At 39.9% G+C, this 12726-nt stretch overlaps 1 protein-coding gene across 2 annotated transcripts in view; it reads right to left on the reverse strand.

Annotated features, from left to right (window-relative positions):
• Positions 1 to 3442: 3442 nt before the first annotated feature.
• LOC306669001 (protein FAM47E-like) overlaps positions 3443 to 12726 on the reverse strand; it is a 32196-nt gene continuing 22912 nt past the window's right edge. For both annotated transcript variants that reach the window (XM_079152740.1, XM_079152739.1), the window contains exons 7-8: positions 11374 to 11451; positions 3443 to 3841 (exon numbers count right to left, since the gene is read on the reverse strand). In XM_079152740.1, coding sequence (XP_079008866.1) covers positions 3770 to 3841; positions 11374 to 11451 — 150 coding nt within the window. In that variant the 3' untranslated portion in view covers positions 3443 to 3769. The remainder of the gene's footprint in view (positions 3842 to 11373; positions 11452 to 12726) is intronic.

Here is a 12726-nt window from a genome sequence, read left to right on the forward strand (position 1 = left end):
GAGCAGACAGTGAAGACAACAGATTTCATGATGTGCCACTCCTACCACACACCATTTCTTACGCAGCCTAAAAATCTGACTTGAACAGACAACCAGCACAGCATGGCACTGGCCACAGGAGGTCTGCTACAACATTACAGCCCAACCCAGGTGGCTCTGAAGATCAACAGGGAAGGGGAATTTTCCAGCAGGCAGAATTTTAAACATTTCATTTTTCCATAGTTTAAATGTCCCCCACCAAAACTCATTCTGAAATTTAACCCACATTGTGAGGTTTTAAGAGGCAGGAAACAATCTGACTATGATATTCAGAGATGGGGCCTTTGGGAGGTAATTAAAGCTAAATGAGGCACTAAGGGTGGGGCACTAATCAGATGAGGCTGTGGCTTTACAGAGGACAGAGCAGAGCTAGTAGGTTCTGTCCTGCCATGTGATGCCCTATGCCATCTTGATACTTTGCAGAGTCCCCACCAGCAAGAAGGACCTCACCAGATGGAGTAATCACTGGATCTTAAACTTCCCAGTCTTTGAACCATGAGCTGAATAATACACCCTTTTATTTATTTATTTGTTTTGCTTTTGCTTATTTATTTATTTGTTTGTTTACAGTGCTGGGGATTGAGCCCAGGGTCTCATGCATGCTAAGAAAGCGCTCTACCACAGAGCCACATCCCCCACCCATCCTTTATTGCTTATAAATTACTCAGTCTGTGGTACTCAGTTATAGCAATAGAAAACAAACTAAGACATACCCTGGTGACCACTGGATCTGAAAAGAGAAATGACCTGAGGTGCAGATAACACCAGTCAACAGTCAATAGCTGATGTTTTATGTCAACAGCCAGAGACTTGGAAGGCCCAGATACGCAGGACTAGTGACAAGGATGTTTGAGGGAAGAGGTCTACAGGGAATCTCAGAATGAGTACAGACTTGAGAATATTTAGTTCTTTGTGAATGTTCATCAAAAAGCCTCCACAAGAGAGGAAGTAATGAATAAAAGGTGAACAGTTGACCTGTGCTCCGCATGTCACCTACTCCTTCCTCCAGGCACTCCAATATGTCAATGACTCATGAACAAAGTGGGCTTGGTGGCAGAATTGCAGGTTGTATATGAGTTCAGCAATTTATGAGTTCAGTTGCATCAAAGCTGATCTGGCTTCTGCTGCTGTTGAATATTTAGTTGCTTAGTAATTAAAGCCAATTTTAAGTCCCCGACATGCATCAGATAGAATATAAGGAATCCAGGAATGATGTGGCCAAGGAAGGAAATTAGTTCTCTCCATCCCCCCACTGCCAGCACACTTTCTGCATGGCACCTGAACTCTAGAATTCTGGGACTAAATGCCAAAAGCCTGCCACATCCACAGATTTGTGTTATCCTCAGAGGATCCTGGAACCAGTTCCACCAGATACTAAGGGATGACTTTATTTACTCAACTAGCAACTAACACTGTTTCTCCTATAATCAGAATACACATGGGTCTCAGAGCCAAGAGATGACATCAGGAGAACCTCCTTAAGGTTCACCTGCAAAGTTGTTCCTTAACCCCAGGACTGGACTCTGATGATTTAAAAGCATGAGAGAAGACTTCCACCATAAAAAAATAAAATAAAATAAAAATTAAAAAACAATAATAGTTCCACTGATTTTGAAGCTCAGACTGCTACCTGGTCATTGCAGATTCCTCATGTAATTTGACAAACTGGAAAAAGAGAGAGTTATCTTTCTCTTTTTGCGGGGAATGATGAATGAGCACTAAGAAGTACAGACTGATTTACAAAAGTCATAGAAATCAAGGGACCTCTTGGAGTTCCTCCGTATCCAGTGACAAAAAGTCCTGGCATCAGGATCACCAAGGCCCAGACCTTTTGTGAATAAAGGTTTAGGTCACTCTACCAAGATATAATTCCTACCAGCCAAATGACTAGCTAAAAATAACAAGAATGTGGCTTTGCAAATAGACAAGGAAGGCTGAGACCGAAGCTCAGTGGCAGAGCGCCTGCCTAGCATGTGTGAGGCACTGGGTTCGATCCTTAGCACCACATAAAAATAAACAAAATAAAGGCAGGCTGTCCGTTTTCAACTAAAAAAAAAAAAAAGAAAGAAAAAGAAAAAAGAAAATAGATGAGGAACTGATACAGACCAGCCATGGCCTCTTAACCAGTGGTAGAAATGAATATCATTGCTTCTGTATTCATTTTCCTTTTTACCATGTCATATAGGCCGTATTTTCCAAAAACTTCTTCTTGTCTCTTTCTCCACTAAGGGTGTGTTACTGGTGATCAAATTCATAATGTAGTTAGTTGAGCATACAGATTATTGTGATGGAATCTTGACTGAACCAGAGGATGAAAGGCCCTCACCCAGAGATTTTATATTTGAGGGCAGATGCAGTAATGAATACCACTTTGAACTAACCACTTTGAGAAGATGATTGTGCCTCCTTCTGTAGGATGGATGATTGCGTTAATCAAGGAAAGTCCTGTGGGTGATGCTTTTCCCCCTCAGTGGTGCTGGGGATTGAACCCAGGGCTTCACCCACTATTAAGATATATTCTCTCACTGAGCTACATCCCCAATCCCTCTGCTCTTTTTAATTAAAAAAATGAAAGGTGTGTCCTCTCACACTGTAGAAGCTGAAAATACCATATGCTGTTTTCCTCTGCCTACCTCTCTCGTAAGTATGGACCTGGGTTCCACCAATTAAACACCTGAACAGAGACTCTGAGGTAGAGTGGGCAGAATACACACTGGGGACAGGTGGCTATGACCTTCATGCTGTACTGACTTTTGGAAGTAGTAGAGATGTGACTCTGTGGCTCTAGTAGTGGCAGCTAGCATCCATTGCTGATGGGGACCTCCCACCTAAGTAATGATTGCCATTACTTACTTGCCCAGGGCATCAACAAAGATGTTTTCACCAACTCAGATTTGAGATATGGATTTGGGTATTGTTCCAGGCAGGATAGACCCTAAATCTGGTCCTCTGACTGTAAAGATACTCTGGAGGAGCCAATATTCTTTTGATAAATTCATTCTGATTCGACCTGAATAGGTTTCATGGAGAAAAATTTAGAAGGATACATTTCAGTGAGTAAAGAATGGTCATTTCTGACTCTTGCAGGAATTACTGATATTTTCAATGTTCTATGTGGTCTGATTTTCCTAACATTTGTATTAACATTTTAATAAAAACAGTTTTTAAAAAAGTAATTAAAATAGATATGCTTTCTTGAGTTTTCATTAAACTTTCTGACCTATGACTTATATTTTAGGTACACACTTATTGTCAAGATTAATTGCCTAAAAAAGGAAAAAACACTTCAGCTAGCTTAATTCAAAGTGAAAGAAAATAATAATGTAAAGGAAGAGAAACTGAGGTACTCACTCAAAACCAGGGATAATAACTGGGAGAAATGCAATAAAGCAATTCTGCCTTTATTTGTTGTTTTTTTTTTAATTTTTATAAATAGTTGATATTCCTACATAATATTCACAATGATATAAAAATGTGAGACTACATGTGAATATTGATTTCAGAGTTGATAAAATATATAAAACATTAATTAAATGAAGCAGGCAGTAATGAGAAACATTTGTAAGTATTAGATCTTACATTTATGGATGTGGCTAAGTTGCAGTCGTATGTCCACAGTAAGACACTTAGGACACTCATAAATTCTACTTAATGTTTAAAATGGGAAAGCAAAAGCCAACTATGTAGTCAATAAAATCTGCCTAATCATCTTCCCAAGATTCTTCTATGCTCAAGTGAGCTTTATAGGAGTCTTATTATGTGCACATTTACTTTTCTTCCCAATAGACATCTTCTCAAGGCACTAAAAAAAACGAGAGAGGTTTTATTAGATTAGCCAGCAAAATCTGTACAATCCTCCCCACAACCACTATCACACCCAAATTAAAAATCTCACCCTCTGACATATATCCTTATACTACACAAAATCACATGTTGATAACTTGACCATCAGAGATGATGATCTTTAGAAGGTGGTTGCACAGCATCAGAAATACTCTGATTGAATTCACATTTGTTCTATGCCCAAGCCTAGCCCAGTCCAGCTCAGTAGTCTTATGCTGCTCATCTCTGCTGTTATAGGCCTGGGATCCATTTGTGGAGCAGAGGAAATGAAGCTGTGGGCAACGCATAAAGTAGATATTCCAGGAGCAGGTACTGGAATGTGTATATAAATCCATATGCTCAAGTAACATTTGTGAATATATGCCTACACAGTATAACATACTTTATGGTAAAAAGAGAAGGAATGTTCACATATAAATTTAAGCAAATAATAAGTATATATATATATTATACCTTGTATACAGGTGTGTGTATGAATATGCATCTCATTTGCTATAATAGCTTCCCTCTTTTAGTTGAAATCTTATTGATAAGAGACCATGGAGGGCCGGGCGTGGTGGCACACGCCTGAAATCCCAGTGGCTCCAGAGGCTGAGGTGGGAGGATGGAGAGTTCAAAGCCAGCCTCAGCAATGGCAAGGCACTAAGGAACTCAGTGAGACCCTGACTCTAAATAAAATACAAAATAGGGCTGGGGATGTGGCTCAGTGATTGAGTGCCCCTGAGTTCAGTCCTGGGTACCAAAGAGAGGGGGGAAGAGAGAGAGAGAGAAAGAGACAGAGAGACAGACTATAGAATGCAAGAAAAAAGGGACAAAATATTGCAGGGCTTTGAGTAACACCTGTTGTCAGAGGACTCAGCTGTAGACAGAGGCATCACCTCTCTGGAGTTAAATCAGCTGAAGAGTATAGCCAGTATGTCAGGCATGCTTCCTTCTGCCCCAAATTGATCTACATGCTCATGTATAGAGCAGATTAAACAAACAGGAAACAAACTAAAATGGAAAAAATAGTGTGTTTTGTCACTAAAACATGTTAAGGTAGAAATATGATACACAATAGCATTGAGAACCAATTAGGGGTCTGAGGTTGTGGTTCAGAGGTGGAGTGCTTGCCTAGCATGTGTGAGGCACTGGATTTGATTCTCAGCACTGCATATAAATAAAATGAGGTTCATTGACAACTAAAAAAAAATATTTTAAAAAAGAGAACAAATTAGGTCCCAGGCACAGTGGTACATGTCTGTAATCCCAGTGACGTGGGAGGCTGAGGTAGGATAACTCAGTGGAAAAGCACCCCTGGGTTCCATTCCCAGTTAAAAAAAAAAATGCAAGAAAAAAAAGTCGGTATATGTGTATATATATATATATATATACACATTATCACATAATTATATATCTATATATTACATATGTGAAATCATGTATATAATTATTAAAATATAAAATACTTGAAATCAAAATATATATTGTAATGTTTAAAGCTGCTCCCCCGCCCATCAGGTACAGCCATTTTCCCCGCCTCCCAACCACTTGTCAATCTGTGAACATCCTAGCTAGCTATGGGTTCATCAGTCGGCTTGCAAGTATCCTTCTCTGATATTGGTCCCCTGTTAGCCAGGCGGAATTCAACTGTTTACCATAACTTCCCCACCATCTTTTCCCTTCCTTCTGTCTGTCCTCCTTGCTCTTCTCTATCCTCCTGGCTTTCCACTCTCTCTAGCGCGTGCCCTTTCTTTTCCTTTCTCTTTTCCTCTCATTTGCTCTCTTACCCTGCAGGGAGACACTGTTTGCTTAATAAATTCCCTTATGTGATTTCCCGTGTCTGGCGTGGTTTCGTGGGATTTCCTTACATCTGGTGCCGTGACTTGGGATGGGTCCTTCCACTGTCGCGAGTGGAACCTCATCTAAGCCCCAGTGCCCCCCAGATACAGCCCCATCTTCCATTCTGCCCGGACGCTCTGCTCTGCATTCATCACCGGACTTCAGGTTGGTGAGTCCTCTAGGCCGGTTCCCCTAGGCCGATTTATACCCTCGAGGCGGCTGAGGGGTGGGGGTACCACCAGCCACAACTTTTATAGTTACGGTTGGCCCCTATAGTCGGTCTTATCTGCTGGGTGGATTCCTGATTTTATGGTGGAGATTCTCTCAGGGTTGAGGCTCATCTCGTACTCGCATTCGCACTCGAAAACCCTGATATCAAGTCCTCAACTCTTCTCGGCTTTTGCCTGGCCCCACATTGGTGCTTGTGTGATGACACAATCAATGTGCTGCCCCTCATCTCCAGTCCAGTACTCTGGCCTCGGGACGCCCTGGCCACAGACTCAGATGTATCAGTCCCCACCATGGAATCTGGGTCCTCCAATCTGGCAGATTCCACCCTGGGAACCCTTTGCCCGATCCCTAACTTAAAGCCATCAAAATCCGTTTGTGTAATGGCACACAGCTTCCGTGAGCCATCGGGCAGATAGAAAGGGATTCCTTATCTTCAAGTCTCTTCTTTCTTGCTTCTTAGCTCTTCCTGCAGGCTCAGGCGCCTCCAGACCCTGCTTCTCCATCTTCCCCTGCTTCCCCATGTAATATAAGCAGCCCCATTCGCCAAGTAGTGGGAGATAACTGTTTCTAACAATTTTCTGCTTCCAAACTTAAATTAATTACTAACCAGGAAAAAGAGTTAAACGGACCTAAGCATCAAGTTTCTGCTAGAACATTTTAGCCCCTTTCAGATTCAGATCTCAGTCAAGGCTTACATTGAAATGTAAATGGAGGAAGGTGCAGTGGGAGATCAGTCTCAAACCCAAAGAAAAAAAGTGTCCATTTTAAATTTCTCCTGGGCTACAACTCAGAATACTTTTCTCCCTTTCACCTTTTCTTTCCTTCTCATTTTCTCATGCTTTAATTAATAACCATTATCATTTTTCTTCTAGGACTTTTCTTTTTCTTAAATGCTACATTTTTGAGCTCACAATTTTGATCCTACATACCTAGGTTAATGATTTTTGATCAGTAATTTTAATCCAACACTAGAGTTATTTTTGAACATCCGTTACATTGCAATGGAGATAAGTATTACAAGGCCTTTGTTTTTGTGTTAAATATAAGCACGCATAAAAATTAAAATTTAAAAAATGGATCCAAATATCTTAAATTCACATGATTTAAAGAGGTTCAATTTAAATTGGGTAAACTAATAGAAGTAAAATGTCCTTAAAATTAACTCACAAGTCTCTAGGTGGTCAAACTAATAAAATGTTGATGTTTATAAAATATCTAACATCAATTTTTCTAGGACTTTTCTTCAACAGGAAAGAGATGGCAAATACTGTTGGTACACTTGTCTGATATCTTGGTTTTTCTACAATAAGATGAGTGAATTAGAGTCGACATGTATGGGATTACTCAAATGTGTTTGTTAGAGACATCTGGTTAATTTATAAAGTTATTCCATGGAGTAACATACTTAGAAACATTATTCTTTGTATATTAAGTGTGTTCACATTTTCCAGGTATACAAGCCTTTAAAGCAGAAAATTTATCAAGCTGCTATTCTCCATTAAACTTGTCTGTAATGGTAAACGTATCATTTAATGTTCTATTATAGGACCTGTCATCAACAGGGTATATGTAAAATTGGTTAAAGTTATTGAGAGCCTGATTTGTTTAAAGGTTAAGCATGAAAGCATTTTACCACTTTGCCACACAAAAGGATATAATATTAAATTGTGTTAATTAATGTTCATATAGACTCAGGAGTCAATATATGTAAACATCTTAAAATGACATTTAAGAAAGAGTGTAATGCGCAGTAGCAAAAATGGGACAACAGTGACTGAAATTGGGGTCTCTGATACCTTATGGCTGTGGCATGCCTGGTGCCTGGGCGTGCTCCTGTGCAGGGGCACAAGATGCCTAACTGCTGTGGCAGTACATTGATCTCAGGCACACAGCTCTTGGGCAGGAAGGAATTCTTTTGCTAGATAACCAGTGTTTCATCAGCTCCCTTCTCTGGTTCCTGCCCACCTTACAGTAACTTTGGAACCTCACATTGCACATACGTGAAGATTGCTGACATAACTCTTTAGATCCTCATTTCCATCAGAGAACAGAGCTCCATCTGATCTCAGCTTAATCTTAAAAATCTGTATTTATAACCCTTTATTTTCTAATACTCCTTTGCCCCTCACTGAAAAGCCCCACGTTACCTGAGATAAGGCTCTGCTCACAACCCTGCTACATATTACAATGGCTCCAAAGTAAGCCTGACTTTAACTCATTTAAAGTTGTGTTCAAAAGTTTGATGTTTGTTGTTGAGATCACAGATTATTGTGATCTCAAATGGGAACTCAGCCAAAATTCAAGATAGTATTGCACAAACTGAATGTTTTACTGTTGGTGATTCCATTTTGTATTTTCCTTGTAAACTCTAATTGTTGCCTGATCAATATTTTGCAGAAGTATTGCTTCAAGAGTGAACACCATAAATTGACTTGGAATAGTAAGCCATCACCTATAGGACAGATAATGTAAACCCCAATTAGATAAAAGGGGGTAAATTACTGTAAAGTCATAGACATTGAAGTTAAAGCCCAGTACTCTTACTTTGTGACTGGTGAGACTGACTTGCTTAATGGTTAAGATCAAACTTAGAGATTGAGATTAAATACAGAGGTCAAGAAAAGTCCATATTTGGGTCTTGCCCTCAAAGTCAGCCTGAACCCAGGGAACAAGAGGACTTCTCTAAGGAGGTTTGCAACTCTGGATCACACAACCTCCTGATCAAGGAGATCGATGAGGCCACTAGATGAAAAGCCACTCAGTGCACCTGCTGCAGAAGAGGGTCAAGGAAAAACGGAGACATTCCTGGTGCTTTCAAGGAAAGCCAACTCATCAAGTAGACCCTGCCTAACCAATGGCACTAATGGAGCTAAGAAGCTGCTCTTAAGTTCTCTATGAGTAATCCCTGTGGAAACTCAGCTGACTCTTTGACAGGAACAGGTCACTTTGACCAACTTGATCTTAAACACCTAGCAAAACAGTTAAAACCAAAATATAGCCATTCTTGGGCATTTAAACAAAATAATACTTAAATGTAACTTAAGATGTACACTTGTGTTAGTCCACTAGAATAAAGACTAAAAGCTACAAAAGACATTCTTAAGCAAATATGCCTGATAACTATCAAGAGAAACTGCCAGAGTCCGAAGTTTTAGTCAGTTTAAAGCCTACAGACACAGGTAGGCTTATTCTTGTTTGCTAGTAACAGAAGTATAGAGATCTCTACTAAATGTTGTGTTTACATTCCTGATAACCTGGACAATGTTAAAGTTCCCAAATAAAGGCCTTGTCCTCTCCAGCCTTTGCTAGGCCTTGTTATGGGAACAACTGCTCAGTTCTTCCACCCCTTGGTGAGGAATTATTGACTTCTGTCATCTTTATGATATGCATTGTCATGTTCCAGATTCTGCAACATTTATATTGTATCAATCTCATCTCAGTACTCATGTCTTTTTGTTCTTCTCTCATAGAAGCACCCATCCCCAGATGCCTGTACAACCTGCTCTTCCCAACCGGACTTCTACCATGAACCCCTCAATTGACCCGATTTCTAAAAGGGAACTCCAAACTGCTTGCCCCATGCTGCCCCCTTCCAGCTCTAAGAAGCCAGATCGGTCACCACCCCCTTTCCCTATAGCAGTGAAGTAGTTCCTAGAATTAGAGGGGTAAATGAAGTCAGAATTGGGGACAGGCAGTTAGTGTAGAAATAGGGGATCAGTCAAATCGAGGAAATGAAGTCCATGAAAACCATCTGCCTTTGGAAGTCTGGAAGGAGAATGGACTTTTTACATCTCACCTGCAAAACCAGCCCCAGTCACTTAGGCAGGAAGGAGAGAGAAGGCTTCAAAAAGAACTGGAGAACAAAAGATTTTCTTATAAAAAAAGAAATGGGGGGAATGTAATGTTTAAAGCTGCTCTCCCGCCCATCAGGTACAGCCATTTTCCCCACCTCCCAACCACTTGTCAATCTGTGAACAGCCTACATAGCTATTGGTTCATCAGTCAGCTTGCAAGTATGCTTCTCCAATATTGGTCCCCTGTTAGCCCAGCGGAATTCAACTGTTTACCATAGCTTCCCCACCATCTTTTCCCTTCTGTCTGTCCTCCTCGCTTTTCTCTATCCTTCTCGCTTTTCACTCTCTCTAGCATGCACCCTTTCTCTTTCCTTTCTCTTTTCCTCTCATTTTCTCTCTTACCCTGCAGGGAGACACTCTGTTTGCTTAATAAATTCCCTTATGTGATTTCCCATGTCCGGCGTGGTTTCGTGGGATTTCCTTACATATATTCTACATATAAATCTGTAGAGATATACTTATGTGAACCTTGTGTACAGATTAGGCAGCTATTATCAGTATATATAAGTACATAACTATTTGTATAAATATATTAAACATATCTCACGGGCCTAGTATTGATGTTCAGAGCTAAAGGAGACTCCACTGCGATTCTGTAAGGGAGTGTTCTAATCCCACATCCTCACCTCATGCTCTCATCTTGTCTCATTTAATCCGCAGCCAGTCTGGCTCTGAGCATGGTCAACATCTCCATTTATTTGTCAGTAAATATAAGCCATTGTTAGTTCTATCATCCTTGGAAAACAAATCTAGTTTCCAATTTCTAGGAATATCTGACCTTCTTGGCTGCACTGAGCCCTAATGACCCTGGGGAATGTCCACAAAGGACAGTGGACAAATGCATGACTTACTATTAGCTGCAACTTTGGTCCCAAATGCCTATCTGGTTTCCTGCTGTGGGGACAGGGGTGGTCTGAGTACCCGAATCCAGGCTGGGACCCTCCTGCTGAATGGTCCTCTCTGCTGACCTCCCACTGTGTCTTAGGTGTGTGGTATGGGGGGTTCTCCATAGGAAGAGGCTGGGACCAGCTTTAAAATTAAGCAAACAGAAACCAAAAGGCAGAAAAGAAGAAAGGGAAAAAAGGCATCAACTCTGACAGGCCCTAGGAGGTAAACTTTTGCCCGAGTCCTTTTCCACTTGAGGGAGAGTTTGCAGTACCGTGATAAAACCGCAGATCTCAACTCTATCTTGTTCTAACTCAAGCCATAGCTCTTTAATCTTAGACCTGGAAATAAAGGAGGTTCAAACACTTCCTAGAAAATTCAGTGTGTTTTAGTAACAGTCAGAATTTGCAAAGTATATGCCCTGTACCTAGACCTCTTTCACTTTGGTCCCACTAAGGCCAAACCTAAGGAAAATGAGTGAAATAGCAGAGAGAAAAGGCCCCACAATAGTAGCAGAAACCAAGCAAAATAAAAAGGGCAAGATGCTGCCTTCCGTCTCTGGGTCCCTGTCTGTAGAAAAAGCACAACTCTTCCTCCAAGGGCTCGAGTCTTGGAACGTGCCTGTAGGAGTACTAAGATTTTGTTCAGGTAGTAACCCCTTCCCATTAACACGGTGAGCTATGAAGCCATATGTACTCACCCTGGGCATCCTGTAGCCCCTGCTTAGAATGAAATCCTTAAAGGTATCTATTCCATGAAGGTCTGCAAGCAACCCTTCCTAAAAAGAGGAGTTTAAAGAACATTTTAAGAACCTGGTCAGCAACTCTTTATAAAGTGCCTCTTTTTAAACCACACCTTCTCATTTCTGAACATGTGTATAAATAATGTACATGAGTTAATGAAGATGAAGGCTTTCAAAGATATGCAACTTTTCTTCCTCATCCTTTATATCACCCTTGTATTAATGAAAAACTATACATTTTAGCAATTAAGACAATTGTTGACCTAGGATGTCTGGAACCTAAGCTATTTGAAACTAACATTATGTCCACAATTTGTAGATCTGAACTCCAAAAGACTTAACAATAAAAAGAAGACTTGATCTAGCCTCAACATCCTCTCAATCTTCAAGCATCCTTTCAGTTTTCCTTTACCTTTATTTGAAATTTAAAAATTGTGTATATAAGCTTATACAACTGCAATTTGATGCTAGAAGAGCATTTTACCTTCCAAGCCCCATCAATCAAGGATGGTCAAAACACTTGAGTTTCCACAAGACGGTTGTGTGATCGTAGTGACTATCTGCTGCCAGCATACCATTGCACCCATGTTTGTGAATTGGGGTGCTACAGTCTACCAGCATGACCTTAAAGTGTATGGGGTAAACCATCCCTGGGACATTGCAAAAGTGTGATTTATTAAAATAGTTGTAGAACAATTCCATTGTTTTGAATCCTCCTTGTCTAAACTTCTTGATAATTTTTTTTTTACTATAATAGTTATAAATTTAAATGATATTCCTTTTTCATTATCTGACTGTAGCCATTTTGGCAAATACCTTTTCTGGCTTTTGCCTTAAAAATGAAATATGTTTTGGAGAGTTCTCTAAACCTTTAAGAATTAATATTTAAGAAGGTATCTTTAAAAAGAAAACTTCTAGACATCTTAAGTCAAAAGTGCGTAACTATTTGTGTCTTTTTTCCTTGCTTTGATGTTTATAGATATTTTTGTGTTTTAAAATATTTAATTCATTGGGAAATTTTCACTACTTAAAAAATACAACTGAAATAATTTTATGTTACATATTAAACTCCCAAAGATCTCAGCAGTTCCCCAAACTATAAGCCCGATAAATTCTGCCAACCATTATTCACATTATTTTGAAACTCACATAAGCATGTTGTACTCATAAATTTGTGTCATACCTCACACAAAATAAGAATTATATCCAGTCTCGTAAAAGATAAAAATGATCATCGTTCCTGTCTTAGTTTTCTAATCTAAAGGGGAAAATTGATGAGTGATTGTTTATGAATGATACACCAAATTTGGA

Source organism: Sciurus vulgaris (assembly GCF_902686455.1).
Source record: "Sciurus vulgaris genome assembly, chromosome: 9".
NCBI lineage: Eukaryota > Metazoa > Chordata > Mammalia > Rodentia > Sciuridae > Sciurus > Sciurus vulgaris.